Here is a 14,447-nt window from a genome sequence, read left to right as displayed (position 1 = left end):
GGCCAGACCAAAAGACGTTCATTCCTGAGTCACGGGTACATTTTCTTCAAACAAGAAAGAAACGAACAAATAAATGCTAGAACAAACATTTTCTTGAAACGAAGAAAAAGAAGGAGAAATATTCCAAACTTTGTACAGATTTTGTGTAAGCCCTTCGGAAGCCTAGCAGATGAGGCCCATATCCAGCAGCCCAGCACAGAGGTTAGCCGTAGCGGCCCAGTCCGACAATGCCTGGATCCGAAGCGCATGGATTCAAAAAGAGCAAGCCCAAGGCCTTCCCATGTCGCTGTCCTCGTCGTCGGTATCCAAGCGGTTTGCGTAGCAGCATTCTTTCCTTTCCCCCAATAATGGCGCAGCCTGAAGGCAGCTGCCATGCCCCATCAGCTGCAGCGACCTGCGGGAGTCACGGGTACGGTGCACGGCGGGCACCTGCATGGCTGTGGCTGCATCTCCTCGTCGTCCCGCTAGATCCGACCGAGCCAGATGATTTCAGCCGCTGGATCCGTCATCCGTGCGACGATGATTGGTGCAATTATGCAAAGCACACGTACGTACGCGGTACGCGTCCGCCGCTCCGATCGTGTCCGGCGAGCAAAGGCAGCCGGTACGTGCTCCGGTACACGCTTCCCAACCGCCGGGATCGCGTGATCGACAGGCGACAGCCTCTCGCCCTAGACCCGGCGACAGCAGGGCCCTCCAAGTCTACACGCACCGCGTACAGGTGACGGTACAGGGGCATTGAATTAGTCGCTGTCCTCACATAAATAACCACGGTATAATTACTCTGACGCGAGCTCGATTCCGACGTGCATGCTCTGGTTAGATGCGTGCGTGCCTACCCACTGCTGCAAGGACGACGTAACCACTCCCGTCACCGCTCCCTCGTATGGCCTTCTTCAGCGGCTCCAAAGGATCCAAGTAGCGTCGCCAGTCAGTAGGCTCCGAGAGCACCGTCGTCACCACACAACGAGTTACAAGTAGCAGTGACCACCTGATCCAAAAGCAACAAGGAGACAAATGGGGAGGCGCCTTTCGCTGGCCCGCGTGCCAGCAGTGGCAACGACGATGGTGGTTATGCTGTCGCTGGGCTCGTCCTTGTGCGTGTCGGCGGTGGCGAGGGCGGGCGCCGGGACGACTGGCGCTGTGGCGGAGCAGCAGCGGCACCCGGTGGTGCTGATCCCGGGCGCGGGCGGCAACCAGCTGGAGGCGCGGCTGACGGAGGACTACAAGCCGTCCAGCCTGGTGTGCCGGGTGTGGCCACTCGTGCGCGGCCGCGGCGGCTGGTTCCGCCTCTGGTTCGACCCCTCCGTGCTGGTCGCGCCGCTCACCAGGTGCTTCGCCGAGCGGATGACGCTCTCCTACGACGCCGACGCCGACGACTACCGCGACGCGCCCGGCGTCGAGACCAGGGTCAACGACTTCGGCTCCACCTCCACCCTCCGTTACCTCGACCCCAACCTCAAGTAGGAGTACTCCTCCGATAAGCATTTTCCGTTCGGGCAGTTTAGTATGGTGACCAGCTGCAAGTGTTGGTGACGTGACCTGACGTGACGAACACTTTGACGCGTGCTATGCAGGCTCCTGACGGGGTACATGAACACTCTGGCCAGCACGCTGGAGGAGAAGGCCGGCTACGAGGAGGGCCGCGACCTGTTCGGCGCGCCGTACGACTTCCGGTACGGGCTGGCCGGGCCGGGGCACCCGTCGCAGGTGGGCAGCGCGTACCTGCAGCGGCTCAGGCTGCTGGTGGAGTCGGCGTGCGCGGCCAACGGCGGGCGGCCCGCGATCCTGATGGCGCACAGCCTGGGCGGCCTGTTCGCGCTGCAGCTGCTGGCGCGCAGCCCGCCGCCGTGGCGCGCGGCGCACGTGCAGCGCCTCGTCACGCTCTCCACGCCCTGGGGCGGGTCCGTGCAGGAGATGCTCACCTTCGCCTCCGGCAACACGCTCGGGGTGCCCTTCGTCGACGCGTCCCTCATCCGCGACGAGCAGCGGACCGCCGAGAGCAACCTGTGGCTGCTGCCGACGCCCAAGGTGTTCGGCAACACCACGCTGGTGGTGTCGCGGAGCCACAACCGCTCCTACTCCGCCAAGAACATGACGCAGTTCCTCCGGGACATCGGCTTCGAGGTAGGCGTGGAGCCGTACCGCGCGCGGATACGCCCGCTCGTCGAAGCCCTGCCGGAGCCCGGCGTGCCGCTGACGTGCCTGGTGGGCACCGGCGTCGACACGGTGGAGAGCCTCGTGTACGGCGACGGCGGCTTCGACGAGGACCCCGAGGAGGTGGTCTACGGCGACGGGGACGGGACGGTGAACCTGGCCAGCCTCGTGGGCCCGATCAAGGCGTGGTCTGACTCGCCCGCGCAGGTCGTCGAGGTGGTGGAGCTGCCCAAGGTGTCGCACTCCGGCATGCTCAACGACAAGAGCGCGCTGGAGCAGATCATCAGGATCGTCGATTCTATCAACTTCAACGCCACGAGCTATCATGAGTCCTCTTAGACCTTGTGCACACATATGTGTTCATCTCCATCTATATGTGATGGAGTGGATTAAAGTGAAAATTAGTTTTTCACTCGAATCCACTGCGAAACATGTGAATTGAGGTAAGTACATGAAATGAATATTCGAACACGCCCTCAGAGATGTTTTGCTTTGGTAGAAACTAGCAATGCTTTTTTTCACCTTATTAATCATTGAGAGCTGGCTGCTAGATTTTTTTTATTTGGAAAAGAATATTTGTTTTTTTCCGGGAGGATTGGGATTTGCTATAGCTGAGGATGCATGCTTGTTGTTCACGTCGACAAGCCATCTCGTTGGAGACGGAAAAGAGAGGAAAAGTACCCGTTAAAGGCCCTGTTCAGTTCTTCCACAAATCCAAGGACTTGGAGAGTACCTCCTCCGCTCCAAAATAAGTGTCATTCTCATTTTTCGCGAAGTCAAACTTTTTTAATTGACACTACTAGGTAATTTGCAAATACAAAGTGGAAAAACAGTAAATACTTGACATTACTAGGTTTATGTGAAGTGAAATAATGGCGAACTAATAAAGTAGAGTGGACTCAACAATTCTTGATGGAAACAAATGGTTATATTTTATCTTCAGGGATCTTCTTAACAATCACTTAATTTAACAATTTAACTACATAAACAGCTACATGAGTGAAACTTACTGAAACAAAGATAAAAATGACAAACTCTAGACAAAGGCACTTTTCAATCTTCCCTACTTCCAGGGAAACGTCACTTGCATCATGAATTGCCAATACTATAGATCCAACTCTAGCAAATCTGGTTGACCAAGGAAAATAAGATTCAAATTAAAAAGTTGTCTATGAATTATGAGAGAAGTTAGAAAAAGAAATTAACAAATCAGCAATGATGAACTTAGCATCTTGACTAGCCTTCCAGTTAGCAATATTTATAAATGTACATAATTTATCCTGCTGTAAAGATTTTAGCTTCACCAAAATGAACGGAAGAACTCTGCATTTCTTGTGTCCAAATGCTAAAGTGCAACTACGACTGGTTACAATTACTTTCCATCTGAATCCTCGTACATATAGCTAGCACTAGAAATTTTGAATAACACCTTATTGCAAATCACTATAGAAAACTTAACATAGAAAACCAAAAGGCACTTTAACAGGGAGTATGTAAAGCTCAGCGAAATTTGTGGTCCCAGAAAACCATCTCTACTATAATGGACCAATCCGAATTACGCTTAGTCCACCCAGAAATTTGTCTCTCACAGAGATGATGTTTCCACCATCCACACCAGACTGTGCACCTAGAAAAACCCCTCTATAAAAACCAACTATCCAGCCTCTATAAAAACCAAACTATCCAGATCTGTTCTGAGGAGGTTTCACCGCGATCCTGCGGCCCGACCAATCTAGGCTTCAACGCACCTCCCACACCCACGACATCCTACGCCAGGACCTCGGCCACGCGCAAGATCCCCGCAACATCGACTGTTCGGCTACGGTAAAATTGGAAACCGATGGAGTCAAACAAGGCAAATGGGAGCGATTAAGGAGGGCTCCGTGACTCCGGCGAAATATGAAACCAACGGAAGTCATCAAGTCAATCAAGGCAATTTCCAGAATTGTCGTTATAATAGAAAGAAAAAAGACAGGCAACGAAAGATTATCCTGCACATGGCATCATCGAAACATCCCTCCCTGATAAAAAGTCTCTCTCCGCATACAAACAGATACCCACGCCGAGCCCGGCCACATCTGACGGGCCCCTGCCCCCGCGCGCCGATGCTGGCGTGGGCGAGGCCTCAGCCGCGGCGAGGTCGTCCAAGGCGGTGGTGAGGGGCGAGCTCAGCCCCGGCTTAGTGCTTCTCTGTCCTGATCTTGGAAACAACGATCTCCTCAGAAACATGTGGGTGAATCTGTCTGAAGTTTGTCAGTAACCCTCCTCTTCCATGGACTTCATTATTGCACGTACCTAGGTCCTGATCCCGTTGTCCATCACGAACGAGGAGATGGAGGTACTCCTGATCATGGCGGGCCAAGGAGGACATGGTTGGTGCGTCGGTGCTGAGGTCGTCCTGCGCCACGGCATGAGGATCGTCGCCGATGTGCTACTGAATGCTGCCGCCCGCGGCGACCAGCAATTCGGCCTCATCATCGTGTTGGCAAGTCACCTACCCTGGCATTGGGGATTTCCATCAATGTCACGGTGCTCCGGTTGGTAATTTTTATTGTATAGTTCAAGAAAGCATATTTTGTAAAGTACGTACTAAGCTGAATAGTCAATTTCCACAGTCTAATCTAACCAATTTGCCATTTAGTGGGGAAACAAATTCTTCTGAAGGGACCTGTGTGGCACATTCTGTGTCAGGTTTGATAGTTACCACAGCCAGGGTGTTGATGAGGAGTTTCTTGAAATCAATGATTTATTTGATCAGGAGGAAAAGTGGAAATTGTATGGCAACTTAGTACTATATGCAACAAATCTATAAAGTATTGTTTGATCCGTTAGTTGTAGAGATTGTGCCAAAACTCTAAAATAATGTGTGCCTCCTATTGTTGTAGGCAGCAGCGTTTGCAGCCACCTCGGCACATCTTCATGAAAAAAAATCCTTCGGAAGGCATGTGCTACTGACGACGATGACATGGAAATAACTCATGTTGCATCTTTCTATTCCTGTATAGCAGGTTCACGCAGTGACGGATCCAGAAAAATATTTAGGAGGGGCTAGACTGAATAGAGAGCTAGACTAGCAAAGCTTCCATGGCTTCCATGACTGAAACTTCTAGGGGAGGCTCAGGGGGGCGCCATGGACACAGCAGCAGTAGGGGGCTTGAGCCCCACCCGCTCCACTGCTGCCTTCGTCCCTGGGTTCACGGAATTCAGTCCCTTACTCTTATTGGACGAAAGTGTTTCATGTTGCAGCAATACTATGAGAATAGGCTCAACAAACTTAATTCGCTGAAGGCCACAGGTCTAACCCCCCATCCCCATAAGTTCATGGCTGGTTGGCATCACTGTAGCTAAATGTGTTGAGTGTTTAGCTTCATTCAGATGTAATCTACAATAGTTTCAGTGATGACTGATGAGAGAAGCTAACAAATGTGTCAGAGTGTTTAAGTGATAACTCCTTTTGTTTTCCTAGGGTTGTGTGTACATTTATGAATTTTCTTTTCAAAGGGAGGACCATAAACAAGAAAACATCGTTATATAAGTGGTTCTCTTTATTATCTACATCATGTCTGACCCGATCTGCATCGCCTCCTAGAGCGGTAAGATTTTTTCTCTTTTCCCCTGTACTTAAAATCTACCCTATATCATTACGATAGTACGTAATACAATAATAATAAATAGTAACAATCTCTAATATTCTCTTATAGTTAAATAGTGACTTTTGTTGATTATTTTGTGAAGCATATAGAATATTGAATTTCGTTAATTTGAAAGGTGCAAGTCGCAAGATATGTAAGAATTAGAGTCATATTGCTAAATCAAAATTGTTGCTAATAGAGATTTTGTATTTGAATTTGAATCCATGATAAATCTGGGTATAATGCTATTTTTAACAATTCATCCTTTCCATGTCACCGCTGCATTCAAGCTGGCAGCAAAGTAGTAGTCTCTTTCTTTGACAAGGTTAGTGAGTGCCTCTCCATATATGTAGCTTGATCAATTTATGCTCTATAACACATGTTTCTACAAGCAATCTTCTATAGTCCTGATGGAACACACATCTTTGGTGGATCAATTGATGGAACACACATCTTTGAGGCATTAAGATTTATCTCACTTGAAACAGGTAAAAATTTTCTAGAAGCTCTTTTACAAGCCATCTATGCATGATCAGGAAGCATAGTTATAAATAATTGTTTGTCGACAAGAGCTAACAACTCGAGCAGCATTGTACTTGTGAATTATGTGGCCAGTAAAAAGAAAAAATTGTCTCCATTCAATGTAAATATCAGGTGTCCTCATGTTTTCGCTCTATGGCCAGCAATGAGATAGATTGGGCTCTATATGCAGAAAAACTTGTAAATGTAGGTCAATTTTTTTGGTTGAGATCTATTATGAGTTCAATGGTTATTGCTTGTTGACTCCAGCGATGATTGCATGAAACTAATGGTTCCTCTATGGAGTTGGAGCTCATGAAGAAAGATGAGACCCTTCCGTGTAGATCATTGCAATTGATGTGCTTGATGCAATTTGTCCACGTCGAGACTTTAACACTTTTAGCATTTGGGATTCATGTGCAAACTTGAATTACAGAAAAGTTACTACACGATGGTCGCGCTCCGTCGCGACCGCGCGACGCCCTCACCCGTGCCCACACGATGCTCACACTGCGCCCCACAACGCTCCCGCGCCTGCGCTCCAACTCGTTCGTGCCCAACCGCGCCCGCGCCAACGAAGAAGATTGTGGCGGCTAGGGTTTTGGCGGCCGCGCCCCACTCTTCTTCCCCAACTCTGGTGGGTTAGAAGGGGCTCAGGGGAGGCAGGCCGGCTAGGCGGTGGGGACGACGGGAGGACGGTGTTAGGGTTCTAGCGACGGACGAGGCGGTCGGGCTAGGTCGTGGCGAGGGGCAACGATGGCCATGGTGGCGGCGGGAGAGAGGGGGAGGGGAAGGAGGAGGCCACTGCGAGAGCGATAGGGTCTCGCCGGAGCTTCGCGGCCACGGGGGCTTTGGGGAGGCAAGTCGGGCAGACGGTGGGGACGACAGGAGGGCAGCGTTAGGGTTCTGGCGACGGAGGAGATGGTTGGGCCAAGTCGGGGCGGGGGGCGATGATGGTCATGACGGCGGCGGGAGGGAGGGGGAAGAAGGAGATCACCGCGGATGTAGTATGGTCTCGCTGTAGCTCCGCGGCCGTGGCTCCTCTCCCATGGGCAGCTCGACGGAAGCTGATAAATTAAATGTAGGACATATTGTTCGTACCTTGCATCAACGCGAAGAGAATTTCAGTACATCTTGTACAAAAATGTTGTCTTATTGGAACACTGAGTTCAGATTGCATCGGCCGAGAATTGCAGAGGTGAAACCACAAATAGGTTCAGATTGCGTCGGGCAAGAATTGTAGACGTGAATTTTAATGAATCTAATTATTTGTTTTTATTTTTTTTCAAATTTTATCTTGTTTCTTATTTACCGTAGTGTTAGCACGGGCATACTACTGGTGAAGGTAAAGTGAACTGTTCTCACACTCCACATGGAACTTGTGATATTGTAATCAACAAGTAGTGGCGACAGCGGCGGCGCCGGCGGAGAGCGCGCGCCGCGCGCCATGGGTGTTCAGCAGCAGGGACGCCATGAGGGCTCAAGCGCACGTGGCACACACCTCACCTTGCTCCCTAAGGCTGGAGAAGGTCTCCGCGATGGTGAGCTTGCCGTCTACAGCGCCGCGGTTGGCCATGGGTGTGGATGTGTCCACCCTGACAGAGGGCCACCGCCGAGCGCCGCCTCCGTGGGGTCAAGGAGTAGCCGGCGAAGAGGAGGCCTCGACGTGGCGGGCGGCAGATCGAGGGGCTCGGACACGGAGACGGAGGGGAGCAGCCTTGATTGCAACATGCGATTTTGGGCGTGTTTGGTTTCTTAGTATATCAGTGAACCAGGCTCTCCAGATGCAGGGGCCGCCTATTTGATACCTGTGCTAGGGTTCGGGCCAGGCTCCGATGGTGCAAAACCCACCCTCCAGCCAGGCTCCCGTGATGCGAGAAAATCTGGCGTTTCCCAGGAGGCTGGCTGGCGCAGTGCGGGTGGGAGCGCTCTCAGCCTGGCTATCGATGGCCTGGCTCCCGAGAACGGACCTGGCTAGACTGGGAAGGCAACCAAACGCGCCCTTGCGAAGGAGCAGGGGGGACAACGGCGGCAGGGATCTGGTTGCAAAGGAGCAAGAGGACGAGCCGCGATGCGCCGATCCCCACCCGATGTGGCCGACGCGGACGTGGGTTGCCACTGTGAATATTCGGGTTGGATTGTTCAGCCCACTATGTCTAAATGGGCTAGGTTACAGTGTTAACCTTGTTTGGCTGCTCGGGTATTGGTGTGGATCGGCCCTCAAACCACGTGTGGCGTGGAACAAAGCCCACGTGGGGGCGAGCTCCCCCGTTCGGCCCGAATATGCGTTTGGCTGCTCGAGTATACGGACCAACATAGGTGGGTCAGTGGGTCGTGAATATACGCAGGCTCCCCTCATAAAAAAAAGTAAATATACGCAGGCAAAAGAAATCCCCTTTGCTAAAAAAAAGGCAAAAGAAATCCCCACCCGAGCTGTGGAAAGACCGAGCTCTCCCTCTCGCGTGCAAGCGCGCTGCGCACCCCGCCTCGCCGGTGCCGCTTCGATCGCCGCCGCGCCGGCCGCCTCGTCGTCGTCACCTCTCCGGCCGCCTCTTCCTCGTCGCCGCTCCGGCCGCCTCCTCCTCGTCGCCCCCGCCGCATCCGCGACATCGTCGTCCTCACCCAGCCATCCACTGCACTCCGGCAGACCTGGTAGAATCCGCTCCGGTGAGCCTCTCCCTCCCCCTCCTCTTCCTTTCATCTCCACTGCTCTGATGCTTCACTTCTTTTTGGTCTACGGTTTCGATTTCACCTTTCTTCTCCCACAGATCCGGTAGAGTCTGATCTCGTCGGGTTGCATCTTGGTGTTCCCTCTGCTATGTAGAGTTGCATTCCTCTTTGCTTTTGTAGAGTTGCATCCGGTAGAGTGAGATCTGCCATTGAAGCCACGGCTAGCTCTTATATATGATGCATCCATCATTTTTTGTTTGCTTTTTGTTTTACCTTGCTCTGTCTGTAGCTCTGGTAGCACAATCGATTGACTCGTGCTCCTACAAAAGAGTAGGTACCCAGCAATACGACGATTCTTGCTCGGTTTCATCCGGTAGTGACCTTACAGTACTTCTGAACAAAACACTCAGCTTCTGGATTGTGGACTCTAAATGTAAAACAAATTGGATAAAATTACATCTGTTCTACTGTTAGATGTTTCCTCCACTGTTAGCATTACTGATTGTTCGATCAAAAACTTAAACACTAGCTGCTTCAGATCAGAACTTGCTCTGCTAACTCATTATTTGTATGTCGCCGACGATGACACCTCTTGTGCATCATCATCTTCGCAGGTTCACTTTGATATTCCAACAAAGGGCACCTTGCTAGTCTCCCAGATTGTTTCCTAACAATGAGGACGCATGAACGAGCTGCCAATTTGGCTCTTGCCGGTACGTTAATTGTGCAGTTGAGCCATCACTGCCTTTACAGTGCTCCTTACCTTCTTCCTTTCCCTTTGATATAAAGAGCGTGTGCTGACCTCAGCAGCATATGTATTTTACAATATGCAGGTCTGAGCTTGGCGCCACTTGTGGTCAACGTAAACCCAAATGTGAATGTGGTATTGACAGCATGCCTTACTGTCTATGTGGGTTGCTACCGTTCTGTCAAGCCAACTCCACCCTCTGTAAGTAATATGTGTTTATGTATCTGCTGGCTGTTACTGTGACTTGTAAGTCATCCGACCAACTGATTTGTTTTTGCAATTGTTATTATGCAGGAGACCATGTCCAAGGAGCATGCTATGCGGTTCCCCTTAGTTGGAAGTGCTATGCTTTTATCACTGTTCCTTTTATTCAAGTTTCTCTCAAAAGACTTGGTCAACGCTGTGCTCACTGCCTACTTTTTCATTCTAGGCATTGTTGCTCTCTCGTAAGTCCATTTTTTCTTGGAACAGCTTTTGCAGACATGTTAAGGTTTTATGTGCTGTACTTATGAGGCCCTTCTTATGCAGTGCAACACTGCTTCCTTCAATAAAACGTTTTCTTCCAAAAGAGTGGAATGATAATCTCATCGTCTGGCGGGCTCCACTTATCCGCTGGGCTCCATTTATCCACTGTATGATCCTGACTCCCTTTCTTTGGTGCTTAGTCTTGTTGATCTAGTTATGCAGATCTTGAAATATTACTACACCTATGTTTTCAGTGCTATTTTAGAGCACTATTTGATTGTATTTTAGGTACTGCTGCACATTTAAAAGAATTTGGTGACTGGTGACTAAGAGTTGATATATTATTTTGTGTACTGAATGAACTCGAGCTTTTTCACCATTGACTCTTTCAACCTTGCTATGAATGGTTATAAAAGAAAAAACCTTGCTATGAATAAAATGATATTTCTCCATGTGGATATGTAATCTTCCATTTTTGTGACATTAGAAACTCTAAATACTAGCATGGATGTATATTCTTTGTTTACAGTATTTTTATGGATATAGAAGCTTCCATTTCTCCCTCAGAAATAGACTTATTACAAGATTTCAATTTCAATTACAATGGCTGTCATGGTGTTAACTGTTAATACAACCTTTGCATTTGATATTTGATTTCTTATGAGTCTTAGACTCTTAATTCAGAACAAGGACAAGGGGTATTGGATTTAACTATGCCAGTAGCCTCCCTTTATAATCTTTATTCTTGAAGATGGTTTAAGCCCATGAATTTCTTAATTCAGCACTCTCGGTGGAGTTCACAAAGTCCCAGATTGTTGCTTCAATACCTGGATTTTTCTTTTGCTTGTGGTATGCGTCAAAGAAGCATTGGCTTGCAAACAATGTTCTGGGATTGGCTTTCTGTATTCAGGTTTGTTTGCATGGTTTAACATTAATATACATTACTAAAGATTATGGAATAAAAGCTAAAATCATTTGATTTGTTTTACGCACCAGTTTTTAGTTTACCAGAACCTTAACACTTCAATTTCGCAGGGGATTGAGATGCTGTCATTGGGATCATTTAAAACTGGAGCCATTCTCTTGGTAAGGGTTTTCCCAATTTTTGCTTGATTTGGCCTGAACACTATATTTCTATTTTCTGTTATAACTTCTAAGAACACATCCTCATTATTTCAGTCACAAACCTGTCCTTATTTTGTTATCTCTGCACTATCATAATCACTACTGTAACATTTTATATATCTATGATTTATTACGGATCATCTGGTCTTAACATATCTTTACTTTATTTGTCTATGAAAGGAGCTATCTCCTATGCACTATAGGAAGCTAAAAGTATCGCTTGTTGTCTGTATGTGGATTTAAATGTGTACAATTTCTTATTCTTTTCAAATTGTATTGTGCCCCTATCTTCATGACAGTTCAATATATTTTCTAACACTTCAATAATTGTACTTTATAATCAAAATTCAGATCATGCTATCTGTTGTTTCTTCCCCTGTATTGACCAAAACATTTGTTTGACTGCAATATCTGTCCTAGCAGTGTCACCATGTTGGTAAATTTAATTTAATTCGATGCTTTGTTTTTTTTAGCATGCACTTTGTCGTATATTTATTAAACTTTGGGAAAAAATAGTTTTTCTTAGCAAGCTTTAAATTGGTGATCATATTATGTAATGAATATTAAAATATGGAACCTTTGTCTGGTGTATAATAGATTAATAGTTCTGAAGTAATTGGGGCTGGGCCCTTGCATTTTGAGTGCCACTGAAACATTCTCTTTCATTTATTCATATGTAAATGCATTTTTCCTTTTCCATTTCCAGGGTGGACTTTTTGTGTATGACATTTTCTGGGTGTTCTTCACTCCAGTTATGGTCAGTGTGGCTAAATCTTTTGATGCCCCGATAAAGGTCGGTGCCCTTTCCTACTGAACTTGGTCTTTGTTAATACCATTGTCAGTTTGTTCCATTTTCTCATCTTGATGCTTCAGCTGATCTAGCTTTGCTTGGTTATGTACAGCTTCTGTTTCCAACTGCAGACGCTGCACGGCCATTCTCCATGCTTGGCCTTGGTGACATTGTAATACCTGGTTAGTAATAAAAATTTCTTTCCTTGTGCTATGCTATATTCTGCTTTGCAGTGATGCAGATTCCCCCCCCCCCCCCCCCCCCCCCCCCCCCATAGTGTCAAGTGCCAACTTTGTTCTACATGATTAGATTATCTGTACTAAACTGTTATATATTGGAACATTGTTAGAATGTCTATAAGTGGCATTTACTGATATGCTGTATCAATGGAGCTCTTGCTTTTGTTGATTCATGGTCATTGATCAGAATTTTAGATTTGTGATATGGGTTACTTTTGGTATCTATGTATTCTTTGTAGCACTTGATAGAGAATCAATGTTGCGACGAATTGGTCCTGCTGGATTGAGATCATGCTCTGCACCATATTGCTAGGTCCATGCTCAGATATACTTTTAGACCATCTTGTTGCATGCAGCCTTAGGCTAGCCAATACAACCAATATTTGTGTCCATTCCTGGCCCCTGGAGAACCACACAATATGTATCAACAGAAACTATAATTTCAATTGATTCAAGTTGCATACAAAAAAGGTGATATTTGAATATGAATTTAGGCAGTTTCCAAGTCATTAAGCACATAATATGTATTTGTACTTTTGCTTCCAGGTATATTTGTTGCACTTGCCTTGCGCTTTGATGTCTCAAGAGGTATCAAGAACCGTTACTTCAACAGTGCATTTTTGGGATATGCTGTGGGTATGATGGTGACCATCATTATAATGAACTGGTTTCAAGCTGCACAGGTGAGTTCTGTTACTCAGGTTTATATTGTCTTGTTTCCCCTTGTTTCTGTCATCCCGCTAATATTAGTACTATGATTATTTTTGGGGTTTATTGCAGCCTGCTCTACTATACCTCGTTCCTGGTGTGATCGGTTTCGTCGCTGTTCCCAGTCTGTGGTATGGAGAAGTGAAACAGGTCAGATTCTGAATACTTACTGCGGCTACCATTCCAAAGAAAAAGTTTTGTTTAGCCTCTTAACTCATCCTTTGCCTTGAACTTTGAGTAGCATAAAAGTTAAATAAAAGATGAACTGTTAGACACAGTAAATATGCTTCTTTGGATGGGCCTAATTGTGTTCCTGAATTTTCTGCTTGGTTGATGCTTGTCTCTTAGCTGTTACTACAAAACAATGTCGCGTCTTAAAAACTAGCGTTGCGCATGCAAGAAAAGGATCTCATGGCAAAAATAAACTTCTTAGAACAGTTACTACAGTTTAGTATTGGGTGTAAAACTAGTGTCTTTTAAAGAATACAAATAACTCTTGTTTTGCAATCTGATTGCTTCACTTGGAGTATCTGACTTACTCAGGCACCGTATGGCCCTTTCATTTGTACATTTGGGTACCTATACTTATCAGTACTACTGTTAGTCATGAAGAACTTGTCCTTATGCTGAGTTGGTATTAACTATTACTATTACATTTGTTGATGATTGAACTCAAGAATGTTGATGGCGATCTGTAGTTCCATCTCCTGGTCGTTTGTTCCATTTTTGTGCCATCTTTTTTCTGGGGGGGGGGGGGGGGGGGGGGGGGCGAGTTTTATCCTTTTTGTTTCCCACAAAAGTAGGCCTGTTATAAAATATGTATCAGAATGCAGGACCTTCTGAGTTCTGACCACATTTCTTACAAATGCAGCTGCTGGAGTTTGACGAGTCAAAAGTTGAGGCAGAGGAAGGCGGTGCGGAAGAAGAGCAAGATGATGATAGTTCCAAAGGCAACAAAAAGGTGGAGTAGCATTCTAGCAGGATTTAGTTCCGGAGGTAAAAGGACAGGACAGCAGTTTTCGTGTAAGGTCGTCTGACAACTAAACGGGCTTGATGACCTCTAATACCGGGCCGGCTTACTTAAGAACTTAGAAATGGTTCAACATGATACAAGTTTTTTTTTTTCGCTTTGCGGATTATTTGGCCTGGACTGGAGAGTGGAAGATGAGGGGAAAAAAAGATCTTACTTGCGATGTCCTGATGTGCTCCTGATTCGTTAAGGAATTCACCAGAACTCTGATTGGGCCGACGCATTCATGCCATGCATCATGTTGCTTTGCTTTTTTGCAGTCAAGAATTTCATGAGGCTTCATTTGGTTACGTGGGAATAATTCCCAGCCGCACTGTTCCATCATTGATTTACATACCGTCAGAATGATTCCTGGCGTTCCACG

At 47.2% G+C, this 14,447-nt stretch overlaps 2 protein-coding genes across 2 annotated transcripts; both read left to right on the top strand.

The window, feature by feature from the left end:
* Positions 1-904: 904 nt before the first annotated feature.
* Positions 905-2,634, top strand: LOC136530754 (lecithin-cholesterol acyltransferase-like 1). Its single transcript, XM_066523480.1, has 2 exons — positions 905-1,463; positions 1,578-2,634. Exons 1-2 carry the CDS (start codon positions 1,018-1,020, stop codon positions 2,494-2,496), a joined length of 1,365 nt encoding a protein of 454 aa, XP_066379577.1. The 5' UTR covers positions 905-1,017; the 3' UTR covers positions 2,497-2,634.
* Positions 2,635-8,699: 6,065 nt separating this feature from the next.
* Positions 8,700-14,158, top strand: LOC136530752 (signal peptide peptidase 1-like). Its single transcript, XM_066523479.1, has 12 exons — positions 8,700-8,975; positions 9,593-9,691; positions 9,812-9,927; positions 10,021-10,172; positions 10,255-10,358; positions 10,974-11,101; positions 11,227-11,277; positions 12,023-12,109; positions 12,219-12,288; positions 12,892-13,028; positions 13,126-13,203; positions 13,925-14,158. The coding sequence occupies exons 2-12, from the start codon at positions 9,652-9,654 to the stop codon at positions 14,021-14,023; spliced, it is 1,062 nt and encodes a 353-aa protein (XP_066379576.1). The 5' UTR covers positions 8,700-8,975; positions 9,593-9,651; the 3' UTR covers positions 14,024-14,158.
* The last annotated feature ends 289 nt before the right edge of the window (positions 14,159-14,447 follow it).

Source organism: Miscanthus floridulus, unplaced genomic scaffold, assembly GCF_019320115.1.
Source record: "Miscanthus floridulus cultivar M001 unplaced genomic scaffold, ASM1932011v1 fs_191_1_2, whole genome shotgun sequence".
Taxonomy (NCBI): Eukaryota; Viridiplantae; Streptophyta; class Magnoliopsida; order Poales; family Poaceae; genus Miscanthus; species Miscanthus floridulus.
This window is presented reverse-complemented; position numbering and strand designations above follow the sequence as displayed.

Excerpts from the sequence above, each read along its gene's own strand:
- LOC136530754 (XM_066523480.1), top strand. The coding sequence starts at position 1,018 with ATGGGGAGGCGCCTTTCGCTGGCCCGCGTGCCAGCAGTGGCAACGACG. Across the intron at positions 1,464-1,577 it reads TACCTCGACCCCAACCTCAA|GCTCCTGACGGGGTACATGA; the intron begins GTAGGAGTACTC and ends CGTGCTATGCAG.
- LOC136530752 (XM_066523479.1), top strand. The coding sequence starts at position 9,652 with ATGAGGACGCATGAACGAGCTGCCAATTTGGCTCTTGCCG. Across the intron at positions 10,359-10,973 it reads CTGGGCTCCATTTATCCACT|CACTCTCGGTGGAGTTCACA; the intron begins GTATGATCCTGA and ends TTCTTAATTCAG. Across the intron at positions 11,278-12,022 it reads AAACTGGAGCCATTCTCTTG|GGTGGACTTTTTGTGTATGA; the intron begins GTAAGGGTTTTC and ends TTCCATTTCCAG.